Source organism: Gadus morhua, chromosome 16, assembly GCF_902167405.1.
Source record: "Gadus morhua chromosome 16, gadMor3.0, whole genome shotgun sequence".
Taxonomy (NCBI): Eukaryota; Metazoa; Chordata; class Actinopteri; order Gadiformes; family Gadidae; genus Gadus; species Gadus morhua.
The window spans coordinates 6,423,365-6,450,477 of record NC_044063.1 but is presented as its reverse complement, the minus strand read 5'-3'; the positions used below and the strand labels follow the sequence as shown (position 1 = coordinate 6,450,477).

General features: G+C 48.2%; 1 protein-coding gene across 1 annotated transcript in view; it reads left to right on the top strand.

Annotated features, from left to right (window-relative positions):
• Nucleotides 1–27,113, top strand: part of cntn5 (contactin 5) — a 137,514-nt gene that overhangs the window by 83,437 nt on the left and 26,964 nt on the right. The window contains 9 exon segments of the mRNA XM_030380344.1: nucleotides 406–587; nucleotides 4,782–4,918; nucleotides 6,138–6,267; nucleotides 10,750–10,897; nucleotides 16,569–16,696; nucleotides 17,931–18,118; nucleotides 20,502–20,622; nucleotides 22,232–22,390; nucleotides 25,321–25,470. Of these exon segments, the coding sequence (XP_030236204.1) occupies nucleotides 406–587; nucleotides 4,782–4,918; nucleotides 6,138–6,267; nucleotides 10,750–10,897; nucleotides 16,569–16,696; nucleotides 17,931–18,118; nucleotides 20,502–20,622; nucleotides 22,232–22,390; nucleotides 25,321–25,470 (1,343 nt within the window).

Here is a 27,113-nt window from a genome sequence, read left to right as displayed (position 1 = left end):
CCTCCACTCGCTCCCCAACCATGACACCCTCTCCTCCCACCTCTCCCCATCCAACTCCACCTGCTCTCCAACTCTCCCTTCACCCTCTCTCCCCACTCTCCCCTCTGCTTCCCCCCTCTACCCTCCCTTGCTCTCTCCCTCCCCAACCCAACCTACTATTCTCCCCCCCTACCCTCCCCTCCACCCCTCCCCTCCACCTCTCTCCCCCCCCCCCACCCTACTATCCTCTCCCCCACCCTCTCCTGCCTCCCTCCTCCTCCACCTCTCTCCTCTAACCCCCCCCCCCCCCCCCCCCCCCCCCCCCCCAAAACCCTCCGTCGCTCTCTCCCTCCCCACCCACCCTACTATTTCTCCTCCGCCTCTCTCCTCCACCTCTCTCCTCCTCCGCCCCTCCCCTCCGCCCAGCCCCGTGCCCACCATCACCTGGAGGAAGATCAACGGCAACATCCCCAAGAAGGCGCGCCTGCGGAAGTCCCAGGCGGTCCTGGAGATCCCCAGCGCCCAGCTGGACGACTCGGGGACCTACGAGTGCAAAGCGGAGAACCCCCGCGGGGGCACGGCCTTCAAGGGCCACCTCCAGGTCTACAGTAAGTCTGGGAGTGAACGGAGACCTCCCTCGTGACCCGCACACCACCGTGTACCATCAAGCTAACACCATAAGATTCAGATTCCGATTTTATTTGTCACATACGTACAATGCAGTGAATTGTTAACAGTCGGCTCCATGCTGAGTATACACACAGCAAAGAATGACACAAAACAACCGACAAAAACAGTAACAGACAAGAAACAATACATCTAAGATGTCAGGGGGTTATTGCAGATAGGGAATAAATGTTTTTTTAAATAGTATAAATGTAAGTGCTTTAGCTCAAAAAGTGTCTGATCTGTGCCATTGAAGTGTTAGATTTTTAAACATGTGCATTGAGAGGTGTACGTTTAGCTGAGCATTGTGTAGTAGTCTGAGGACATTAGGTTGGATGAGAAGTATATACAGGTGGTGTAAGGGATTATGTGTCAAAGTGAACATCGGCAAGCTCAAATGTTTTTTTCCTTTGAACTTGGATGAGCTGACCACAGACAAGAACACGGTGTCATTATAGCGTTTGTGTTGGCCTACTCTTGATATCGCGTCATCTCCGGTGATTTCATACGGTGATGATTTGGGAAGTTTTGCCATATCTTTTCGAATCATATCTTTTCGAATCACTTGACTGCACAACCACTGTAGGCCAAACCTAATGAGCAGAAGGGGGGTCAATGGACGATAACACGCTGTTGTTTATGCAACCTCCCTGTAAGTAGGCAACAAGGAGTGCTTGTGCGGACGTACCCAAGCAGTGAGGGTGCACTGTGTATGTATCTGCCAGTGGTGGAACACGAGTGGTCATTACAGGGCAGCTGCAATGACCAAACATGGTACTGTTGACTAGCTTTTTGTTATACCATTTTTTCTTTTTGGGAAATGAGTCCCTTGCGATAGCATCTCTTTTTCAACATTCGAATAGGCCTTGTTCAGGGTGGTTCTGAGCAATAGTTGAGATTAAAGGGGCTCATCAAGTATGTCCATTGTTTTATATGTTTGTTGTATTCAATTGATAGTTCTCGTTCTTTTGACCTTTATTATTCAATTTTTGTGGATGTTTCCTTTATTGTCAGCTTTTTTTGAACTCAGCCATCAAAGGAATCAGTGTTGGTTGTTTTGAAGTCACTTAAGCACAGTTTGAAAAATAATCACGCTAAAAACAAACATAAAAGTGGAAAAACTGGACCCAGACGGGTCAATCCAAACCGTTCCTTCTCTGATGCTCGACTGCATTACAGTAACATGTATAATAAGGAATATATGTAACAAATTTTTGTGTAAGTGTCCCCACAGAAGCACTTACAGGCAGAGGATCCCCGGTGTGCTTTGATATCCCTTTAGAAAGATCTTGTTAAAGCTCCACGCTCTGGAAACCCCGCCGACGGACACGGCTCCGTCTAGACAGGACGCAGGACGTGGTGAGGTGCGCTGAGCGTCTGAAGTCTAGCGCCAACTTTATCCGACATTGATGTATAAATTGCCTCTCTCCTCGCCTCGCAACGCACCCTTTTTGGTGTCATTGTGTGAGTATGCAAATGACGGCGGAGTGTTTGGCTTTCACCTGCGGTGTCAAATCAGCAAACAAGCACCGTGAACTTGTCATTACCATTCAGATCGCGAGCGCTCTGATGTTATGCCAGATGATCTGTAAGGAAAGCTATCTACATGAATGTTCTTATGCTGAAGTATTGGGTGAGGGCTGGGGAGGTGAAGTGTGGTGAGATGAGATAAGGTGAGGGGTGATGAGTGAGGTAAGGGGGGATGAGGGGAGTTGAAGGGAGTTGAGATGTCTACCTGTTGGTGTTGTCACGATAGTAATTTGATACAATACCTTTAGTAAATATCGATATCCCAAACAATTTTTCAATACCACAGGGGAAAAATTCATTCAACATTGAGGGCATACAATTTTAGATGAATATAACATTTCTGCCATGGTACGATGACGAGGTACAACGACAGAATGAGGTAGTGATTACTGGAGAGAGACAGCACTCTAAGTGAGTGCGAGGAGGGCTATGTGTGCACTGTAGCACTGAGTGTGTCTGTCAACTCGCTGTCGGAGAGAAGAGAGAGCGACTGCTGGTACTGGTGCATTGATACTGGGGAGCATAAGTATTTTAACCGTGTCAAATATTCAGTATCGATGCGTATCGAAAAACGAATCTATATTTAATTTCTTTACTACTGCCCTTCAGCAACGTCCTAACCCCTTCTGCTCAGTGTTTAAGTAGAAACCCCATAAGGCACTTGAAGCTATTTGTAGCAAAAATACACAGGATGTTACCAACGTGTCCGTGTGTGTGTGTGCCCTGGTATAATCATCTGCAAAATACACAAGTAGACGATAAATGAATATGCATATAAGGCAGAAGCGTAGGCAGCAGTAAGCACAGCCTCGGTGCAGATGTGAAGTTCTGTGTGAGTTCAACACGAAAAACCAGAGAGCGAAAGTTGTGTTTGCGTCTCAGGCGGATAGGCAGTCCGTGGGGCTCAGGGCTGACCCTGAGGCCGACCACTTTACCAAGCCCTCCGGATGCTGCCTGCGTATGGGCTCCTACACTCCGGGTCCCCAGAGCCCCCGTTGGCTAGGGGCCGTGCGGCTCCGTCATTACGGTCGGCGTGGTCCCCCCTTCGCCCGCGTGACGGCGGGTCAAACTGCCCGGCGACCTGGCCAAATGAGATCCAGCGGGGGGGGGGGGGGGGGGGGGGAGGGGGGTGCGGGTCAGGCTAGGTGTGACGCGGGGGGGGGGTGATGGAGAAGGAATGGGAGACGCGAGGCAGCAGGGGCCTGGGGACATTGTCCTACAGGGGGGTAGGGCCACTTAATTATCTCCCACACCTGGACATGCTGCACAGTGGCCCCGGAGTCACACGCAGGGGGTTAGGGTGTGTGTGTGCGCACGCGTGTTTGTGTGTGGGTGTGGGTGTATGTGTGTGTGTGTGTGTGTGTGTGTGTGTGTGTGTGTGTGTGTGTGTGTGTGTGTGTGTGTGTGTGTGCGTGTGTGTGTGTGCACCTGTGTTCATGAATGTGTGTGTCATGAGTTTTTGGGGTGTGCTTGTTTGTGTGTCATTTGTGTGTTAATATATTTGTATGCGTCATGTGTTTGTGAGTCTGTCTCCGTTCATTTGTGAAAATCTGCAGAGGTTGTGTGTCTGTGTGGTTGTGTGGGTCAGTGTGTCCTTTCATGCATTGTTATGTGTGTATGTTTATGTGTGTCTTGTGTCTGAGTGTGTATATGTGTGTGCATGTGTTTTTCTGTATGTGCGTGTGTGGTTGGTGGCATGCAAGGCACCGCAACAACCAAGGTAGTTTATGACCACGGGCAAAGACAGTGGAGCGTGGTGTGGAATAGAGGTTACTCATATCACCCATGTATTAGGGGATAGCCATCGCCATGGTTAACACACACACACACACACACACACACACACACACACACTCACACTCACACTCACACACACACACACACACACACACACACACACACACAGCGCCATGGTAACACACACACACACACACACACACACACACACACTTGATGTTCTCAGCTATCTCTTGTTATTCTCCACCATCTTCGAAAAATCTTCCATGAACACACACTTTATTTTTGTACTTTGGTTTTGCGATTTCAACGTAGATCTGGATTTAACCGGAAATTTCTCTACACTGCAGCAGAGTGGGTGCAATTAACCTACATCCATGTAAGCTTACAGTTCGCGTCTGCATGACAGAATGCATTTCTGAGCACACTTCAAACACAAACACGTGGCATATTGATAACTCAACCGTTCCAAACACAATGGTCTATTCAATTAATGAGGCTGCACTCGACTAAACACAAAACATAAGTGAACTGGTGTACAGACAACACTAAATTTAGTTGCTGCATTTCTGCTTCTGTCCCACTTTAGATCAAGGTGTAAATTCTGTCAGACTTCGTACAATGACAATGTAACATGAATAATATTCATGTTACTAACCCTAACCCTAGGTTCCTTAACTCCCATACAAACATAACTGAACTGTAGCGCGCCGATGGAGAATCCCCAACATACTACTACTCAAAGCACTGGCCTCTGTCTCTGCGGGACAGTGGGTCTGAGGCCGCCTAATTCTTCCACGTCCCTGTGACTCATGTGTTCGTTCTGTATTCTCAAGGATATCTCTCTTTCCTCCCCCCCCCCCTCCCAGCCCTCCCGCAGTGGAGTCGGCTGATTAATGACACCCAGTTGGACAGCGGGGAGACGCTCCACTGGGAGTGCAAGGCGGCAGGCCGGCCCAGACCCACCTACCACTGGCTGCTCAATGGATCACCCCTGATGATCCAGGTACCCACCCTCCGTCTCTCTGTCTCCGTCGCTCTCCTCCCCCCCCCCACCCCCCCAACTCTCTCCCCCGCCCAAATCCGCCATACCGGATGCTCCTCCACTCTCACCCCGTCCTTGGCTCCAACCTACTCCACCCTCTGCTCCACCCTCCTCCCAACCCCTCCCCTCTCTGCTCCACTCTCCTCTCCCCACCACTCTCTCCCCTCTCTCCTCTCCCCCCACTCTCTCCCCTCTCTCCTCTCCCCCCACTCTCTCCCCTCTCTCCTCCCCCCACTCTCTCCCCTCTCTCGTTTCCCCCCCACTCTCTCTCCTCTCTCCCCACTCCCTCCCTTCTCTCCTCTCCCCCACTCTCTCATCCCCTTCTCTGCTCCACTCACTCTGCCTCCTCTCCTGCACCCTCTCCCCCTCTCTCTCTTCCCGACCTCTCCTCCAGTCCTTCCTCCCCTCCTCTCCTACCATCCCCTCCTCCTTCTCTCCCCCATCCTCGTCCACTCTCTCCCCCATCCTCGTCCACTCTCTCCCCCCACTTTCCCCCACTATATCCACATCCAGTACTCTCTTCTCCCACTCTTCCCCATTCTCTTCCACCCTAAGCTCCACCATCCCTCCTACTCACCCTCCCCCGCTTCCCCCAACTCCATCCTCCACTCTCCTCCACTCTCCCCTCTCTCTTTGCCCCACCCTCTACTCCAGCCTTCCCCCCACCCCTTCTCCCTTGTGTATACTTGTGAGTTACTATCGCCAACGCTTGGAAGCACGGATCTGATGGCTGCCGGCGATTCATGTCTTCTGCTTCATGTGTGTCCACACGTGGGCTGGCTTCGGCTTGGACGCGGATCTTTCAAAGATTTCAATCGTTACTTTATTCATGAAAATAGACCCGCAAATGCTATTATGGTAATGTGTTATTATAGTTGGGGGGGTACATTTTGTACACTCAGGATTCAATTTAGATTTTGATTTCCACATCTGATTGATCGGAGTCCGAATCATAGTAGTACAAATTTAATATTCCTGTTCCACTACCTGCTGTTATTTCCACAAAATATCAAGCCCACCATTAACACCAAGTAGGGTGAAGCTAAAGGCTATTTATGGTCAAGCTTAATGCCAGATGCTATACATGGTCATGCTAGTACGCAAGTGTGGTAACGCTACATAATAAGAGTGGTCTTGCTAAATGCTACATTTGAGGTGGTAACGATAAACATTCTTGCAGGACCGAGTGGAAGTGGTCAACGGGGAGCTGAGCATTCGCAACGTGATGCAGTCGGACTCCGGGATGTACAGCTGCGTCGCCGAAAACAAGTATGGAACCGTCTACTCCAACGCAGAGCTCAGGGTTTTAGGTAAATATCCCCTCAGTGTTGTTCCTTTGTTGTTATCCGATGCCAGATCCCTACTTTGGGAAGGTTTCTTTGTGGCTCGTACCAAAGCGTGCGACGCGACGCGGTGCGGATGAAGGAGGCAGACAATGGGTTATGTTTTCCCAAACAAATTTGCCTTTGTCTCCGTACTGCAACTCTTCGCTTTGTCTCCCGATGGGAGAGAATGAACAGAGAAGCAAGGGCGGAGCGCAGCGCCCGACGTGCAAGGAGAGAGGAATTGAAGTGCGAGCGGAGCGCACTCTCAACGGCGGAGATTCGCTGATTGCCAATCAGCGCTTCTCACATTCCCATCAGGCCGCTGCGGCCGTGGCGGGCATGAATAAAAGAAGGGCCCTTGTGGTGGCGCTGAGCAGGGCGGGTTGGTGGCGCCGCGCTTCGGGGGGGAGCAGGGCCCGGAGAATGAGCACTTCTGACGGAGGGGAGGGAAAGGGAAGGAGAGCATTGCGATTGAGGAGACGTGTTGGCTACTATCATTGCTTTGGAGAAGGACAATAACGGTCGGCCTCGGGTTTGCCATTCTCCAAACAGAGAATATGTAAAAATATATATATTTTTAAGTGTCATTTAAAGAGGAATACCGACGCTGAATGCTGAAGGGCTTGCTTACAACGGTTATTATGCGTGACGACCTTAGAGTCGGTTTCCTGGTTTTGAACCTTGATTATAATAAACGTATTGGACCAATTGGAACAGAACCACAACCCCAATAAATGACCTTGCTCAAATGTGTGTTTTGTGAAATCGTCTTTGTATGCGTGTGCGTGTGCCTGTGTAGAAGAGTCCATCTGCGTTCCGAAAGAAAGCACAACGAGTCCCATATTTTCTTGTTCGGTGCCAACGCGATGTTCAGCCTCAAGGCTCTTCTGAAGAGCATGCACTCGGGCCCTGGCCGGCCCCATCGTGGGGCCCTTATGGTTGACGGACTATTTTCTCCCTGTCACCTTCGATACGGGGCCGCGTGGCGTGACAAGCGGCCCCGTGTCCCCCCCCCCCCCCCCCCCCCCCCACCTGCAGCCAGGCCAGATGACCTGTCACTCTGCGCTGGCCTTTCATGCGGTGGCAACCCCCCCATCGCATTGGAAGGTCACCAACAACATCACTTAAAGGTCAAATATTCTTTTTTGGGTGCGGGGAAACACGTTAATGCTACAAAAACACAGTGATTTGAATTTTAAATATAGTTGTATGCTTGTAAAACCACGGAAAACGAACCCTTTACACGAATCCTCCCCTACTCGGAACAAAGGGTCTGTTAAACGGCGTTAATGGACCCTGATATCGTGCTTCACGCAGTCCCGATTTCACCCAGCTTTAACCGCTGTGTGGTTTTACTGTTTGCTCAGGAAGGACACTCCTCGTTCACCGTGCAAACTTCCACGTGATACAATTGAGAGTTGGTCCACGTTGTGCCTTGACAGGTTAACAAGGTGTGAGTAGCACCTCAGCAGTACGTCTGTCCACCCGCTGTCTACGGAAAGTACTTACTGTCCTCTGGCGGTTCGAAATTAATGACGAACTGTGAATTTACGTGGGGAAATCCTTGAGGTTAAAACGCCGTTCACAACATTTTGATCGCCAAACATTTCTCGATTTACTGTGGATGCTAGTAGGCTTATAGTAGCTTATTTTATGAATAAAATATGTTTACCATCGCTAAGGCTCGACTTAACTTCACTTCAATGAGAGAAGCGGTTGAGACGGACTCTTTATTTATAATACGTGTATATTTTTTTAGCATTTTTATCACACTTCCTTGAGAGGTGAGAAGAGGGTTCGACTCCCTGCCAGAAGCTGCTGGCTTCGGTCCCCATTGTCCACTGTCAACCTGTAGGCATACTTGAGCCCTCATCCCTCCTGTAGCATTAGCATGTAGCGTTAGCACCCTTAGCGGAGCAGTCGAGAAATAGCCTTAGTCCCTCCTGTATGATTAGAATGTAGCATTAGCACCGTTAGCGGAGAATTAGCCTTAGTCCCTTTCTGTAGCATTAGAATGTAGCATAAGCACCGTTAGCGGAGTAGTAGCCTTAGTCCCTCGTGTAACATAAACTCTGTGAGTGCACGGAAGGCAGCCCTAGTCTCCTCCCGTTGCATTACCATGTAGCATGTTTCACCATTGGCGGTCGGAAGCAGGGAGGGAATAAGAGCATGCTGATGAGCATCCTTGAGCCCCCTTGTCCCTCCTGTAGCATCAGTATGTAGCATTAGCGCCGTTAGCGAGGAGGTAGCCTTAGCCCCTCCTGCGGCATTAGCGCTGTGACTGCACGGGAGGCAGCCCTCGTCCCCTTCCTGTAGTTTTAGCGTGTAGCATTTGCACCAGTGGAGGTCGGCGGCAGGGAGGAATCAGAGCATGCTAATGAGGTTTATCTAAGGCGACATGCGGGGTGAGTCCGCGGCCCCGCCTGGGACAACAGTCAGGCTGGTGATATCTGGTCGCTGTGATGAACGCTCCACTAACAGCAGGCTCCCCCCCCTCCCCTACCCCCAGGCCTCCTCTCTTCTTCCCCCTGACCTGGCTCCCCTTTGAGATGTCCACCAGCAAACACTATCAGCACAGATCACACAGCTAATACCGCCCCGCACGCGAGCGAGCACTCAAAGCTATGACGGGCTGCCAGTGCTCCCCCCCCACCCTCCCACCTCTTCCCCCCCCCACCCGAACCCTCTCTACGGCTGCGGTCTGGCCTCAGAAGTGGTGCCTCTCGTCTGGGGACAGGCAGGAGAGGCAATAAGGGGGCCGCTCTGTCACTACGCTGCAGGCAGGGGCTTACTATTCTGATTAAAACAAACACACACTGGTGGCTGTGCGGTACCGCGGGGACGTTCGTGCGTCTGGGGGGGGGCAGTCGCTTTGCTCAGAGACACGCGGGTCATTGGGAGGAGGGTTTCAGCCCGTAGTCACACACAGTTGTCATTGTGGGTAATGTCACCTACACAGCGTCAGTCATGATTTGAATAACCCCTTGTGACAGGGTCTCAGAGCCAAGGGAGGGCCTCCATGTCAGCCCGGCTGCAGCAGCTGTACTGCAGAGAGCCGCGCAGAGCGTATTCTGCCAGCGAAACGGATGTATGAGAGGGTTTTATTGCCGCGCAACCTGCGGCCGTGTCAGCCCGGATTAGAAGTTATACACAACGGAAAAGTAATCCTCCCTCGTGAACGTGTATATTGTAGCATTTTCAAACGCTTGTCAGCGTAACGACTGCCTCGTCTGAAACACTATTGAGGGCTTTTTCTCTGGAAAGTCACACTTTCGTTACCGACGTGATGAACGAAATGTAGGTAGGTTGGCGTTTTTCACGGGCGACTACTTAAGACACAGAAGAAAATGTGTGTGGATATGTATGTGGTTTTATTTCAAACAAGGCGACATATGCTAGCAATTTAATCATGGGCAACACCATTCCTTTCAGTAATCATTAGCATACAGAACCAACCACTCTTGCTTAATTCGGTAAAACGAATAGTTGAGGAAGGAAGATGCCGTTAAAACAAGGCACTGGGTTCACACCTCCTTTGTTTTTATGAAAGATCATGTAATTACAGGCAAGCCAATTAATCTGCCAATGGTGGTTGAGTCATTAAACGTGTCACTATCCTCCCTGTGGCGCTTGTTAATAATAATTATTTTCCACCAGATCAACCAGTTGAAGTGGCTTTCCCTTCCCTGCAAACCTCTAACATGCAGCAGGAGCCCTGCAGAGACATAAATCTCAGTAGCGAATGCCAGCGTGGCCTGTTAGCGACCTTCAAGGACATCTGGCTCTTCCTGGGCTGCAGCAGCGACGTCAGCCTCCGCCGTGACCTTTTAGCTCCTCTGTCACATCCACTGTTTTCATTTTATTCATACAGTGTTGTTCGGCGCGGCCTCTAAAGGTTGCTAATGCCCCCCTCTTGGTGAGGCACTTTGGTGGTGATTGGCCCTGGGTCTCTAAGTGCCACAGCTGATTTGATCTGGTTTGTTTTTTAAATCGGCGGAGAGGCATAAGAGCACAGCCATGGCCTGAGTTCGTGAATTTTTGTGTGGTTATGCGCTTCCGCTATGTAACGCGCATTGTGATGCGGAACCAATTTATAGTTTGAATAGTTTCAAGGGCACACTCGTAGGTCAAGGGTCATGCGTGGAGGAAGAGCGGGGTGGTAGGCGCGGTCGCCAGATGGAGGTACGCCAAACACATCTGGCCGCGGAGAGCAGGTTGTTGACACCGGTGTCACAGATACACCCTGTTAACCATCCCTCCGGTGTTTACAACCGTGTTTGGCGCGGAAGAACAAAGACATTTCCATAATTAGTGAATAAAATATGAACGCTGGCTTATTCATGCGGTCATGTGGTTACGAGGGAGCAAGTGCCCGAACGGCAGGATAAAAATGAAGTTGTTAAAAAATGTTTTAGAGTTTGTTTTAAAGGGCGTACTAAAGCGAATTTATGGCTTTTTGTCTCCCAGCGTCGCCGCCTGTTTTCATCCCCAACCCCGTGCGGGTCATCGCCACCCTCGGTAAGGACGTGTCCCTCGCCTGCAAGCCCCGGGCCTCGCCCAAGCCCCGGGTCACCTGGAGGAGAGCGGACAGCCGACGGCTGCAGCAGAGCAACCGGTACCTCCTCCCCCCTGAATACCCTGCCTCTCCCTCCCCCTCAGATCCAGCATTCCTACTGTGTTTTGGTACAACGTTCAGGGGGGGAGACGGCGCAGAGCCTGGGCCGGAAAAACCAAAGACCCAAAGAGGTGGGGTTAGGACTTGTTTTCTTGTTTCATTACGGAGATATGCTACCAATGAGAAGTTGATTCTCATTCGGCACTCCGCACAATTATATTTCTACAGGGACCAGTCAACATGGCGTTGATGTTAAACCTTTAAAGACACGATTTCGTCTGTAGGACCGGGAAGACGTGTGTGTTTGCTGATAACCAATCACACGCTTGCGGATCCCAGCCTCCAGTGTCATGATTGGTAAATAAATATGAAGTGAATGAATCCCCCCGTGGGCGTGTTTGCTACCAGAGCTTACATCATTAAGCTAAGGTTTGTGAAACGACAATCATAGACTCCGCTCCAGTGTAGGGAATGTGGACAAGATAGATGGTTGGTAAATCACAGCAGGGAAGGTAATGGTTTTCTTACATTGATAAACAGGCTTATTTGTCGATACCTGGGGTCCTATATTGGTCTATCTTGGCATAAGGATGACTAGCAACTGTGATTAATTGCTGTAAATATTGGGTGTCTATTAGGATATTTCCTTCTATTATCATTACCATTATCATTTTGACAGGTGTTGTACAGGGTTTGGAAGTCACATTGAAAATGTATCATACAAATTTAACCCTAGTGAAACAATCTATCAAACTTCAATCAGCCAATCAAACATTTTTTCTTTTCATGCAAAAATGCAGCACAATGAAGGTCAAGATACTGAATCAACGCCATGCATTTCAGAGGACCTGTCAATAAACCTTCCCAAGTCATTCTGCAAAAACGATACAGAGTGAACAATGACTGCCAAGGAAACTGAGGCTCATTTCGCCGGATAGATTCGGGGATATTGTTCAGCTTCCCACTAACGAGAGAAGGTTCATTACCCCAGTGGAATAAAGACATGAAACTACGGCCGCACATTAAACAGTTTCAGTAATGAAACCAGCAATGCAAGATATATAGGCTTCCTCGCTACTATTCATGCATTAAAGTCTGGAAAGCAGAGTTTCCACCGTGCCATCGAGCCGTCGAGCCGTCACAAACGTGGACCTCCGCACGAGAATAATCCAGCGTCCCTTCCCCGGCATCGGGTGTGACAACTCGTACACTTTGACGCATCATACGTTTTTTTGCGGGGCGGGAAACAACTCAATGCGCCCCCACCCACCCTCCCGTTGGTGTGCTAGCCTCGCCCCGTGACATCAATCAAGCCGAGCGCAGGAGCCAAGTTCACCCGTCAGCACCCGGGCCTCCCGGGCGCCGCGGGCCGAGCCAAGGTGGCTGGACCTTGGCAGCCCCGCCGAGCCCCGCCCCGCTGAGCCCGGGCTCCGGAGCTCTCTCTCTCTCTTCGCAAGGGCAGGACGCTGGTAATCCAATCACGCATGTCCCCCAGCTCTCACCCCCCCTGGTACACACGCCTACAGCCAGCCACAGCAGTCCGCTCGCTCACTGGCAGACGGACGGACGGACGGACGGACGGACGGACGGACACCGAGGTTCATTACAATGTGGTTGAAATACATTACATCTGCTTTTACTTTGAGTGATTTATTTAGCTGCTTTTATCCCGAGCGTCATTCAGGCGAGGCGTAGAATGATCAAAGCAGCTCGATCGATACGGGAGGAGGAACTATTGAAAATTCAAGTGCTGCATGAATCCACCTTTGTAAAAAATGAAGCAGTAGTGCAGTGGAGAGGGAGGGCGTAAGTGGCGAGTCGCTGAAAGAATCAGAGACACAATGTTTTTAAATTTTTATTATTGATGCCACTGGAGTGCATAGTTGGAGTTAGTTTATTAAAGCAAAGTTGGTGTGCGCTAAATCAAAGGCCCATTTTTTCGAAACTGCCAACACAGAGATTGCTGTGTGTGTTTTCTCAGCAGCTGGGGGGAGAGATAGTGCAAGAGAAGGATGGAGGACACGTGGTGATCCTTTAAGGTGAAAGGGGCCGATGAACGCCCAGAGATTGGATCTCTGTGTATCTGATACACTGTGGGAGACATTCGTCAAACCCTGGTTCTTCTCTGTGGTGTCACATCAGACCTACGATTTTGCCGAATCGTACCGTTACATCTCACTTTGGATAAAGTTTTATCTCAAAAGATAAACCTCGGGACAATTTTTTCAATACAGGTTATGTTTGTTCGAGATTACAGTTCTCGTATTTTACGTTCAACTTGCATTTCTTTTGTTACTATTTTCTTTTTTTAATATCTTGGTAGTTAAGGGGCAGCGTCTTTAATTCTAAGGTAAAATAGGGCACTTTAGGAATGTTAAAAGGGCTCCCCCTTCCATTTTGTATTGAATGTAGGGCTCTTTGTAATACTCAACAATATCACAGAATGGAGCACTTACTGGATGTGGAAACACCACACAAGTTTGCCTGCAGCAGACTTTTCACCAGACACATATTCATATTCTCGATTGAAGGTGAAGTGTTGTCCTTAGAATAACTCACTTTATATTTTTTCAATGCTTTATTTGGTCATCTTCTAGAACTTTTTTCCTCTGCTCTGAAAATAGAAGAAGGAATTCAGTTAAAGTCTTAATATTGTGTTAGCTTGTATTGTTTGCTTCCATGGCCGGTTCCCATGTATTTGCTAGTCTGCACTCTGCACTGTCTTTAAGAAGGCCAGTGATTTCCATTCTGACCTTGTGGATGTCGAGTCTTAGCCAGGCTGATCAGGGCTAAGACCGACGGTGGTGGGGGACGGTGGGGGGGGGGCTCGGTCGTCCATTGTCAGGTCTCAAATCCTGGAAGCATTTTCCCGACCTTATCCATGGAGCTGCGGTGCTTTTCGCCACTTGCAAAGACGGCGTCAGAATCTGGAAGGAGCAGGTCGCGGGATCGACGCGGCGCCGCCTTTATCTGGCACTGGCAGCTGTGCTGATTTAACGAAGGGCCTGTAATTAACATGGATTTCCTCTAATGTTTCGGGGGCCTTTGTCTTTTCAACAGAAAGTATTAATCCCATTCGTTTCTGCTTTACGTTGCCAACACCAATACCAACGGTTGAATTTGTCAATACAATAAAACCATTAAGACTTCAGTCGCCCCCTGTTGTTAGCATTCCCTGTTCCTTCGCTCCGCCGTCGTTCCATCATTCGGCTATACCGCTGTGGCCTCCTCATATTTATCGAGTTAGACTCGTCTGGCCCGGGCTAATTTGCATGTGTTGTGTGCCGGCGCTCCCTGGAAGGTGTCCTCTCTGCCGCAGCGTCCTTGTCCTATGCAGATTCCCTCCTTAATTTGAGGAACGTCGCGTGGCGACGGGTGGCGGAATTTTTGTCACACCTTGCCGAGTCTACCTCCGCAAATGTCGATCACCCCCTAGCCGTAATAACCAATGGGGCTCAGCACGGTAAATACGGACGCCGACACAATGGGAATGAAATGAACGGACGAAAGAAACAAACTTTTGTGTTGTTCCTATTGTTTGGTTTGGGCAGAAATTGCTTTTTTTTTTTCTTTTTTAAAGATTAGATCGGGAATATTCCAACCAAACAGAGTGGCTATAAATATTTAATTTGGCTGGCAATTCAATTAAACGTGTCCGCATAAGCCACTAGAAACACAACAAGATCTGGCATCAAAATGATCACGATCCAAAGCATCTTCTCCTAGAAATCGGGTCCAGTTTTTTTCCACTAACAACAAAACCTCCATTTGATTCTGCCTCTGCTAGCCACAGACTAGAAGGTAAGCTGAACATGAGATCACCATGAAATCCAATATAGCAAAAGAAGATGTATATATGTATATACTGTATATATATCCACATTATAATGCCATTGTACAGATCTTTCTAGCATATAGGCAACGTAAATGTGCTGATTTATCAGAAAATGATACAGAGAAATTATCTAAATCGATAATACATTAGATTATTCGAAATAATTGATGCATGCTTTATTAAGTGCAATGCAAATACAACAATTGAACTAAGGCAAAATTGGTATCCGACTAGTGCTGGTCTCTGTTGGGCCATACACTGATGGATTGGCCTGAAATGCGCTCTGACTGATCAGCGGGGTGCCCAGTGAGCTCATACTGTCCTAATCCTTCAATTACAAGCTGAATATTCATCTAAATGTCACAGGCTCACCACAAGCACGCTGGAGCAAATTTGGTATTTTGAATAATACTTGGCCCCATATGAAACCAATTTCCAGAGTTGGTGCATCCAATTAGGTATTTTTAAAGTTATTAATGTGGAAATCGAAAGAAAAAGCCTTTGATTCATTCCGCGTTTTGCCATAGCAGTAGAAGTTATCTTCCTATTTTGATTTTCTAGTTTTGTTTTGGAAATCTTCAGAATAGAAAGTGAGAACCACCCAGGCACCCGGAGATAACTTAATCCGTTGCCCGTGGACCAGAAGTGTTGGTAATTGGACAGAAATGTGGAGTTTGTCCACAACATTTTGCAAGCCGAGATAATGAATGTAATTGGCAAACTTGAAGAAAGTGTAGCGTAGTGTTTTTGGCCTCAGAATAGTTTAATTGCAGGACAACTTTCAAAGATTAATCGTTGCACCACCGCTTTGCAGGCAGAGCAAGAAGTGTGCTTTTTCGGGGTGTTTTTTCATTGCCGTGTTTTTCTTTTCTTTGTTGTTGCCTTTGTTTGCTCCTCCGCAAATAGACTGCACCGGGCCGAAGCGAAACCAGGCACGTACCAACCGTGTAACCACGGCCATTTGGGTGGAGCGATTGGCTGGTCAATCGCAATCATTAGAAGCCTCTGTTTGTGTCGAACACAATCATTGTTTTAAATGCCCCGACCTTGTTGAGTACAACACCAGTTCCCATTAGAGAACACGAGAAGGAAGAGAAAGATAAGAATCCAAATAAAAAAATAACTCCCCAATAGAAACAAAATGAAGCTTAAGCGCCTTAAAACCTAATGACGTCCTAATGAGCCTTTATGGGGTGTTTCTGTAAGTGACTTCCTTATCCCCGTGCCACCAATCCATATTTAAAATGAATTAATTTAGTCTTCTATCTAAATTGAACTCTCTTTCCCCTCCCCTTTCCGCCTTATCGTTACCCTTAGCACCTGTGTTTTAATCCAATTTGAGATAGCGTTGCTCGATGCTATCGGGAAATCACTTTCATTAATAGGCTTAAATTGGTGATGGATTTTGTGGAGTTTAGCATTGCTTTTGTCATCTCTCCCTGCTATTTTAAATTGATGGAGCTTTACCCGGCTCAGCTAAAGACTGCTGTTGACTTTCTATTTAAAAGACGTCTGAGCCTTTTCTAGCTCTTAAACAACTTTGTGCATCCCATGCCTTTTAGCGTCCTTCAAAACCCTCCGGGCGGCACAGACTTCAAATTTACTTTTCCACTCCCCGGTGGAATCAGCATCTTTTCCTCCGGAATCGGATCCCTCTCCTCTTATGGCGCAGCGACGTCCCGAGGACGGGGGGGGAATGTTGAAGTGGCGCTGCTGTGCGGCAGGCATCCCCAAATATTTAACCAGTGCGCCTGAGCCTCAGAGTCCCCTTGCCGGTCAGGCGTGAACCTCCCCCCGTAAACCGTCATCGACCACGGCCGTCTCTCCCCCCTGCAGGATCATGCTGCTGCGGGACAACACGCTGAGGATCGTGAACTCCAGCCGCGCTGACGAGGGCCACTACGTGTGCCTGGCTGTGAACACCTTCGGCTCGGCCGAGATGACGGCCATGCTCTGGGTGAAAGGTAGGCAAGGCCCACAGGGGGCTTCATTTCCTGCTAAATTAGCGCCAGCCAACCACGGGTTAACAGCACCCAACTGTGGCTGTCTCTCCCCACCCCCCACCCCTTATCCCCACCCTGCCGGGAGCGAGGGCACCGGAGACCGTACCCTGTGCTTGGTGATCCGTGAAGCAGCTATCACATCCCAGATTCATCATAGAACGACTCCCATAGCGGCCGCCTGTCTCCGGGTAGCCACACTGCGGAGGATAGTCCAGTGCTCGGGTGACATGTTAGGGTCCTGGGGTTTCAGCTGGTGGGTTTCTAGGCAGCAGCCCCTGCAACATGATTGGTCGGATACAAACTGAGGCGAAGGGGAGTGAAACACCCAGATTAGGGCTGTCTATCAGATCAGACATTGAATATTGATTTCGACTGATTTGTAGGACAACCAAGACAGAGGTGGGGAGTGATAATGTTGTGACTTAGCTAGTTTCTCATTCCAAAGATTCCTGGTTTGAACCGCGCAGTTCAGACGCCCTGAAGCGTGCCTTTGGGCATCCTTGAGGAAGTTCCACTACCTGCTCTGAATGAAATATCTACAACTCACTGTAAGGCGCTTTGGTTAAAGTACATCACTATGGCTACCATGCTTTGGTTCCCTGGGTAATTAGTGGCTCTCTATTTTATTGAAGCTACAGCGGCAGTGGCTTTTGTCCATACCCAGTGTGAATTTATAATTGTATATTATAAAGTGGCTACAGTGGGTGCTAGTTATAATCTAACCTAATACATACAAATCATATTGTATCTCACAGTGGATATGATCGCTGTTAAATTAAATTAATGTTATATTCATATTACATTATACAGTGGCTCCACTGGCGGGGGTCTCTCCTGGGACGAAAGGGCAGTAGTGGTAGTGGTCTAACCCAGTTGATGCAGCTCTCTCCTGGACTGACATGGCCGTAGTGGTAGTGGTCTACCCCAGGTGATGGAGCTCTCCCCTGGACTGACAGGGCCGTAGTGGTAGTGGTCTACCCCAGTTGATGCAGCTCTCTCCTGGACTAACAGGGCAGTAGTGTTAATGGTCCCCAACAGCTTGACGGGGGTGTCTCCTCGTCTGACAGGGCAGTAGTGGTAGTGGTCCCCCCCCCCCAGCTTGCGGGGGTCTTTCCTGCCCCCCCCCCCCCCCCCCCCCCCCCTAGCTGGAGGTGGTCTCTCCTGGGATGACAGGGCAGTAGCTCTGTGTCTCCAGAGCCCATGCGCGTGGACCTGAGCCCCGGGCGGCTGGAGGTGACGGTGGGGGAGAGTGTGGTGCTGAGCTGCAAGGCGACCCACGACACGTCGCTGGACGTCGGCTTCCAGTGGTCCTTCAATCAGCGGCCAATCAACTTCCAGAAGGACGGCGGCCACTTGGAGTACATCCAGACCGTCAGAGCACAGGTAACGAGCTGCTGCCTGCAGGGCTGCGTCCGCCAAAGGGTCTCTCATGCCCTGTCTGTTGTTCTGTCTGTACGTCCGTGTGTGTGTTTGTGTTTCATGAAACTATGCAAAATGTGCATTTATTTGACCTCAACCTTTATTTATTCCTTATTGTACTATTCAGACATGTATGGTGATTAAATCACCGTTTTCAATTAGTGGTCAGAGTAGAGGTCAGAGCAGGGGTCGCGGACAAACGATAAATCCCCTATCTGTCTAATTACCGATTTGAAGTGCGAGTCATGTTGGAGAGACGGGGTGAATCCCCTGAAAGGTCATCCAGCTGGGGCTGTCACGGTGATAAAGGACCTGCCACCAGCCCACGATCATGTCTATCAGCGGCTGTAGGAGCGTTGCCGATGCAGGCCCCTACACATGTTAGGACTGCTCCCAGATGGCCTCTGGAATGGCCGTGGTGTACAACAGGTCCGCCAGCTTAGCCCTGGGCAAAGCTCCGCACTTCATGGCTCCAGGCTTATTTACATTCCTCACCTCGCTGCCAAGAGATTGAATTAAAGGAGCACTTTTTTAAAGAGAGGAAAATAAACCAGTGGGGACACATATCCAATAAGTGGATAGATAGTCTTTGGATTTATTTGAGCGTTTACTTGTTCTTTGAGGACAAAGGCAACCTGTGTCCCTGCCGTAATGGCATGCTAAAATATATTCATTTGTTTAAAATGGTTGACTGGCTAATACGAGATTGGCTTGGTGGTGGGGGAAGGGTTAGCATAAAGGTTTGACTAACAGAGCGCCCATATCTTCCTCTGCATTTTCTGTAAGCCGATATTTACCTGTGTAGGTCCCAGATGCCGTGGTTCATCTGCCTCGTCTCCGATCTTCCAACAAGAAATAAATAAACGATCTGACAGACGTTCCATAGGGGACGCGCATTCATGTGTGACTTTCTCTGTAAATGAATCACATTGTGGTGCAACAGGTGACTTTGAGAATGACTGTCGCTGCTGCTTCCTTTGAATACGGATGATAAGAGGATGATTTATTTATCCCCGACGGGATATTCCGATGTTACAGCAAAAAGGACAGAACAACAGTAGAAAAGAAAAGTGTATGTTTATGTAACAAAAGTGTAACAAATACCACTAAAAATACGCAATGCACGTAATAATACACAATGTATGAGTAGTAGAAATGTAAAAGAAAAGGTCTTAACAGGCAGTTGAGACAGTTGAGGTAGACATTATTAACGGTATATGCTGCTTTATTGAAAGTAAACATAATGGACCAAGAGGCAGTATTTACATATGGGCATGATATTGAAGTGGTTAGGGTGCTTTACAGTAGGCTTGGGGTTCGACCCCCACAAAGTCTAGGTGCGGGCGTCCCTGAGCAAGAGGCCTGACCCCTACCTGCTCCTTAAGGATAAAAGTCCATGTAACTTGCTCTGTGAACAAAAGTGTCAGCTAAATGAATAATAGTAAGTATTTAAAATAGAAAAACGGTTAGGATTTGCCTCCCAAGGCAAGATACCTCGAAGAGATCGTTTTTTACCGAGATCATTAATATGATAATGGTAATCACTAGGGAGCACCAGGAACCTTTTATAGAGACATCTTAATAGAGCAGGCTATACGTTAATGATGGGTGAACCTCCAGCCATCAATTCTGAAGCCTTCAAGTGCAGCCCAAGGCTGTTTTTCTACAAACAAAGTATGATACTTAATAAATAGCGCAGGGGGGGGAATACAATTTGTATGTAATATTCATTGAGTGTCGTATATGATTTCAGTTTTGCGCTAATATCCAATATAAGTTAATAATAGTTCTGTTACAACCCCCCGCCTCCGTAAAATCCAGAACACAAACTTTTAGCCTCAACTCATCCATATTCATTGACCCAACGAACGAAAGGGTTGACATTCTGAGGGTCACCGTATGTTTAAATCTAACCCTGGAAGTAAAGGCTACAGCCATTCCTAACGAATGGTGAACATTCGGAGGATCACATTAAAGATACATCTCATGAATAGCTCCAGCCGCAGTGGCAGCGGCCCGGGTCCTCTGGAGAGAGGGTATTTTCCTTGACAGTCCGCTGTGGGCTCGACAGCGTCGTGACTGATGTCTGTCTTGTATTTTTAATCAGGCGCCGTCCTAAACAGCTGTCGGCAGACCTTGAATTATTCCCCGTCCCGCCTCAGGCGTCTCTCATCTGAACAGATATAACAGTGGCAGCCACGCACCTTGTTTTTACCCTGGCTCCGTGTAGACAGCCTCTGCAACACTCCGACAAACACACACTCCCACATGCTCACACTCACACGCTCACAAACACAGAGCCGTCCAACCCTGCCACTCTTACACGTGTTCTGTATGCTCTTTGCAGCAGTCTTCTACAGTGGACTTGATGATCAGGAGCATCCTCCTGAAGCATGCTGGGAAATACGGATGCCGGGCCCACACCAGCGCCGACGTCGTGTTCGCCGAGGCTGAACTTCTGGTCCGAGGTAGGCGGAGGTCATCTCTCTCTCTCTCTCTCTTTCTCTCTCTCTCTCTCTCTCTCTCTCTCTCTCTCTCTCTCTCTCTCTCTCTCTCTCTCTCTCTCTCTCTCTCTCTCTCTCTCTCTCTCTCTCTCTCTCTCTCTCTCTCTTCTATATTTACCTATATATATTTAAGTTAATATTTATTAATCTGGATCAAAGTTGGACTTCAAGACACACAAGGGGAATGTTTGGACCTTAGAATAGATTGTTAACATATTTTATTTTAAGAAATGAGCTGGTTTAGCTGCCATCTGTAGTCAACTCTTAATTACTACTGCTGTATCTATAAATATTTATTTATTTGTGCTGTTGCGCCCACCTCATGAACAAAGCAGCATCTTTCACCTGAAAGGTGCCTTTTAGAAAACACCAGAACATTCTCATTAAATTGGTTCATTGGTTTGAATAAGAAATAACAAGGAAAATCATTTCGGGTTTTTCATCAAATCGACTACAATTGAATATGAAGAACACTGTGAAGGATCTTTATTAACATCGGTCCTCCGACGTGAACGGAGCTTCCAGTGGACACTTGATGTGTGTACCAGGCACACTGCTTTCCCCCTGATCCCGGGCAGCTGCCACAGACTTTACTTACAGCTGCTCCCCCTCAGGTCCTCAGACGACCACTGCCCTGGCAGATTTCACGTGTGACTGAAGGCTGGGGGTAAACACATGTTTGGCTGAGTTAAAACAGAGTAGGGTCGCTCAACACGCCTCTCCTCCACAACACAGCTGGCTCGCCGCTGCCTCCAGGGAAAGCCAAATAAATAAATGTGTGCATAAATAAGGCAATGGATAAATAAGGCATTTTATATTCCTTATTCAGCAGGAAACGTCTGACGGTTGCCCTACCCCAATGGGGTTCGGTGGAGTCCCTCTCTGTGTTCTAACTCGGCTTGACCGGTGGAGTTTCCTGCTTGCAGCCATGTCGATTTTCGAATGCACAGGAGTGTGCAGTGGTTTCACTACACTGCAGCCGAAAGCTACTCTCTTTGATTCCCGATGTTCGCAGCCCAACGTGTAGCCATCGTAGAGCGAGATGAATCACCCCGACCAGCTCATTAATGACCTGTGTCTGTGTGTGTTTCTGTGTCCTATCTTCTCCACGCCTTTGTGTCTGTGTGTCTCTTCTTTCCTCTATCTGTATGCCGGCTCTCTCCTCTATTCGTCTGTGTCTTCCCTCTCCTGTGTGTGTGTTTTTTTCCTCATGCCTTTATCTGTGTGTGTCTGTGTGTCCTCTCTCCTACGTGTGTGTGTCTCCTCTGTGTGTGTTTTTGTGTCCTCTCTCCTATGTGTGTGTGTGTGTGTGTCCTCTCTCATCTATGTGGATGTGTGTGTGTGTGTGTGTGAGTCCTCTCTCCTATGTGTGTGTGTGTGTGTCCTCTCTCATCTACGTGTGTGTGTGTCCGTCTGTGTATGTCCTCTCTCCATTATGTGGGTGTGTGTCTCCTCTCTCCTCTATATGTGTGTGTGTGTGTGTGTGTGTGTGTGTGTGTGTGTGTGTGTGTGTGTGTGTGTGTGTGTGTGTGTGTGTGTGTGTGTGTGTATGTGTGTCCTCTCTCTCCTTCAGGGCCTCCCGGACCCCCCGGGGTGGTGATTGTGGAGGAGATCACCGACAGCACAGCCACCCTCTCGTGGAGCCGTGGGCTGGACAACCACAGTCCCATTAGCACCTACAACCTCCAGGCCCGGAGCCCATTCTCCCTGGGCTGGCAGACCGTCAGAACAGGTACACCCCCCCCCCCCCCAGTCTGCTTATCAAGCTCTGGGAGTACACTGATATCAGCGACTAGTGCCGCTGGTGCATGTTATTGTATTAAAGGTGTGGTTTGGTCCTTTAAAATGCAATTATGCTGGAAAATAGCCTTGAGCTAATCATCCGATTTCTCCGGTTGGATATTTTTAGTTTTTTTTTACCTGCATATATAATGCATTTTATAATTGTGCCTTATTTTTCACTTTTTTTATTAACTTTTTATACACATTTTTGCCATGTTTAACTTTTTTGGAATTTATATTCAGCACTGTGTTACAATAAATAGATGGCCCTGCCATAAGAATGTCACTCTACCAAGGGGCGATGTTATACTGCATCAGAAGATGGACGTTCTTTTGTGAATTTAAAGGTCTATTAAACATTGAAATACAAAAGTTGTGAAGTACTTATTAAAACTGTTAATCAAGCATGTTCATTTCAGAGCTGAGTCTTTAGTTTAGCTTCATTTACCTTTTCTTTTGGCTTGGGATGCTTTCATTTTCGCTGAAAATAGATAATCTATGTCTGATGAAAACTGTACAATATTATGGTTCGGAGGGAAATCATTAAAAGTGAACGTTGAAGGAATGACGGTTGCTAAGCAGAGGGCAATCCATTCTGATGGACTAAGCTAAAAATATTAGCCGGGTTTATGATGCGGTATTAATCCATCGGCACGGATTGATAAATCATACTTAGCAAACACTCTTTTCACACGGAGGAGTCTGTTAAACAATATTTAATTTGATAAAGGACAATTAAGCCTCCTGTGATGCATTGCAAGTGGTGAACTTGTGAAGATTAGCATACTGCGGATGGGCTTTTTTCCGCTCGGCTCCTATCAGCGCTTGTTTAAAGAGCAGCGTGGCGCCGCTGTGTCTCGAATGATAAGGACCGGCTTTCCACTCGCATACATTTGTTGTGCTCTCGTCGTGGATATGTTTTCCTTTCAAATGATTGTCTTCGGTCGCTAAGGCTAATGTTGACGGAACTTCATTACAGAAGGCCCGGGGTTAGCGGATCACCAGCACCTGCTTGAACCGCTGTGCGTGTAGCACTCGTAGCCCATAGCACGGAGCACGGCACAGCAACTATCTTTCTTGTTTGAAAAGGAATAAAAATTCATCCCGGCAATTTCAATGGAAGAGGGAGAGGCAGATGGCTCCTTAGTTCGCTGCCGCATTTGTTTGGTTAGCTCGTGGCTCCCGGATCAAAATAAACACCAAGGAAATAACATTTGTAGTCGGCTATACAGGCCAGCCCGCGCCAGCAATTTTCTAAAAGCGCTGTAATGGCTTGAAGAAAATAGCATCTAATGACTTCATATTATAGAATAAAGTGGTGTAATAGCTACATTTGATAACAGGCCAACACAATATACAGAGCTGCCACGTTTCAAGAAGAGTTTGGAGTAAGATTACGTGTTTGGGGAGGAGGGACCCACAATTTTGCCAAACGAGGCAAATTTTCACCCCACACAATAATTATTGCAATTTTCAGCTATTTTATAATTCATTAGTGCAAATGTTAAAGATTGAAATATTGGGTTAAACAAGACAAATTCAGACAAATAAAATAATTGTTTATTTGTTCTTTATTTATACAAATACAAATGGCTATGAACTTCAACCTCAGTATAGTCTTGAGGAACAGGGGGCCCCATTAATAGGGCATGGGGTTAAGGAATGATTCAAATCAGCCTTTTTCAGCAAGTGTGTGTGTGTGTGTGTGTGTGTGTGTGTGTGTGTGTGTGTGTGTGTGTGTGTGTGTGTGTGTGTGTGTGTGTGTGTGTGTGTGTGTGTGTGTGTGTGTGTGTGTGTGTGTGTTTACTTGTGTGTGTGGGTGGGGGATGATTGACCACTTCATTGATCACACATTTTTAAAAGTACACCTATAGGCGGCTGCTCCACTAAAAGCTTTCTGCTCTTTCCCTTTTCTACTATTCCCTGCTCTGCCTCTTCCATTTTCTTCTCTATTGCCTCCTCCACTGCCTCCTCCACTGTCTTCTCTACACTCTTCTTTACTGTTTCCTTCACTTGTCTTCTCCACCGCCACCTCCCCTGTCTTCTCCACTGCCTCATTCCCTGTCTTTTCCACTGGCCTCCTCAACTGCCAATCAGATTGCTCGAAAAACCCGAGCCAATCAGATCGCTCCGAAAAACCCCAGTCGGTCCGTTCCCTCGAGAACCCCATCTGGTCCGATAGTGTGTGTTTTGAATTGGAAATAGAAGGTGTTGCGTGAAAGTGTGTGAAGAGGGTCATTTACGTGAGTCACGCTCAAGGCGAGAGAGTTGGCGCTCTGTGTACCGTTAAAAACATGTTTCCCCTTGCCTCTCAGAAAAGTATCACATTGCGCAAAAAACACTAACATTGTATAAAAAGTATGAATTCATCGATGTGTGTAATTTGCTCCTGGCCGTTCATTAATGCGTTCCCTTCAAACCCATTTTTAACATGACAAGAATGCTAGCATTGGCCTACGTTAAAAACACCTACCTTTAAACAAACCAGCTTTAAATGAACCCACCACCTCAGGTATTAATATTCATTAACCAGGTCATGGTTTTCCTGTCTGTATTGATCCATGTTGCCAGGCTGATTTAGAGAGTGTTCATTCATAGCTAGCATGTCATTCAGTTACCATTGTATCAGAGTTGATTTGTGGCCTCTTGAAAGATTGACTGCCACTGAGACTCTGCATCTTCTACATTGTTAGACATAGTGTGTTTTTTATATTTATATTATTAATTAATACAAACATATACATGAACGTGAACACCAAGAACCTTCCAAACCCCATTCTCCCATATCCAACATGACAAGAACTCAGCATCAGCAAGTTTTAAGTATTCTGATGATTGAAGAGCGTAACCAGCATGAATCCTGTTTCCCCTCTCCCCAAGACCCCGAGCCCGTTACGGGCACCATGGAGTCTGCCATGGCCGTGGACCTGAACCCCTGGGTGGAGTACGAGTTCAGGGTGGTGGCAAGCAACGCCATCGGCACGGGGGACCCCAGCGCCCCCTCCAGGGGAGTGCGCACCAAAGAAGCAGGTAAACCTATGGAGGGTTGGTGGGTAGTCTGTAGGGGGACTGGGCATTCTATGGGGGGCTAGATAGCCTTTAGGGCAGGGGTCTCAAACTCATCTTACCTGGGGGCCGCTGGAGGTAGAGTCTGGGTCAGGCTGGGCCACATCAAGTATTCCACAGAAAAAAGTAGCACAACTGACTCAACCGAAGTTAATGATCGGGCTATAATTAGATCATGTTGGCTATGTAATCGCTGACAACAGGGGACATTTCATAGTGATTGGTGGAAATCGAAACATTTTAGCGTCCTTTGGCTTTTGTCGGGACTCAGGACTCGCAACTCAGAATTGGGACTGTCCCGGCAAAACCGGGACATCTGGTGACCGTATCACAAGTGATAAAAAAGCGTGGCAAGCGACTCAGCAAAAATGTGCGTTTGACAACAACACGCGGGCCGCACTAACACTAAACTTTGATGTCAAGTAGGGGGCCACAAAATATCATCACGTGGGCCTCAATTGGCCCCCGGGCCGCGAGTTTGAGACCCCTGCTTTAGGGGGATGGGTTTTCTAGGGGGGCTGGGTAGTTTAATGCTTAGGATGTTTAGTGTCCCGGAGCCAAAAGGTTCTGGGTTCGAAACCCAACGTCCACAGTTTGTCAGTGGGCACCCCTGAGCAACCCCTTAGCCGCTGCTTGATGATCTTTTAACGACCTCACTGTAAGGCACTTGGATAACAGGGTCTGCTAAATCAGTGAAATAGTAGCAGGAAGGAACGCCCTGCAGCTGGAAACGTGCGTTAATAAGATATATACATCGGATAAAACAGAAGATAGTACTCGGGGTAATGAAATACTTATCACCCTATTGATTGTGTGGAATCAATAGGGTGAATAAGTGTTTCCCCTCGAGGGGAAATGATGCGCGTGTCGCCGAGATAAACCGCAGGAAAGAAAAATCATTGTAAATATGGAATACATGCATACATTAAAACGATAACGCATACACCGGCATGAGCATTCCCTCGGGCGTTTGCATGCGTTATTATGTTAAGCACCTCTGACTCCCGTTACCTCTGGAGGCATGTCAACAGAACACATCCCCGCTGATCGGCAGGGATGCAGCTACACACTCTGCACACAGTCGTTTTGTTGAAGAGGGCTGGGAGTCGGGGTGGGGGGGTGTGTGTTCCCTTCACGCCCCACCACGTGAGCCCCGCTCTATCCCCTGTTCCATTGTTAGCCTAGCTGCATTTTAAGTTTGCACGATAATCGGCTTACGCGAATTTAGCCGCGGCGAGGCCCGGAGTCAGCGGCCCGAGCGCCATGCACGCTGTTCACCACGCGCTGCAGACTGCGGCTCCCTGGGGCCAGGGTGTTTTCCCCCCCGCCGCTGTACCTCCGTACCACCGTACACTGTTTGCCGTGCCCTGCAGACGGAGGCTCCCTGGGTCCAGGGTGACTCCGCCGCCGCAGACCCCACCGCCCACTGGTTTCTCATCCATAAAAACATAATAATTACAAAGGTCAGGGGTGGCCTGGAAGAGGCTTATTTAATTCTTCCTATCTCCTCTGCGTAATTAACTCGCTAATCGCTGTATCTCGTCACGGATATGGTGATCAATCCTGGAAGGCGCCCAACAAGGCTCTGGTTCTAGGTCGTTTTTGAT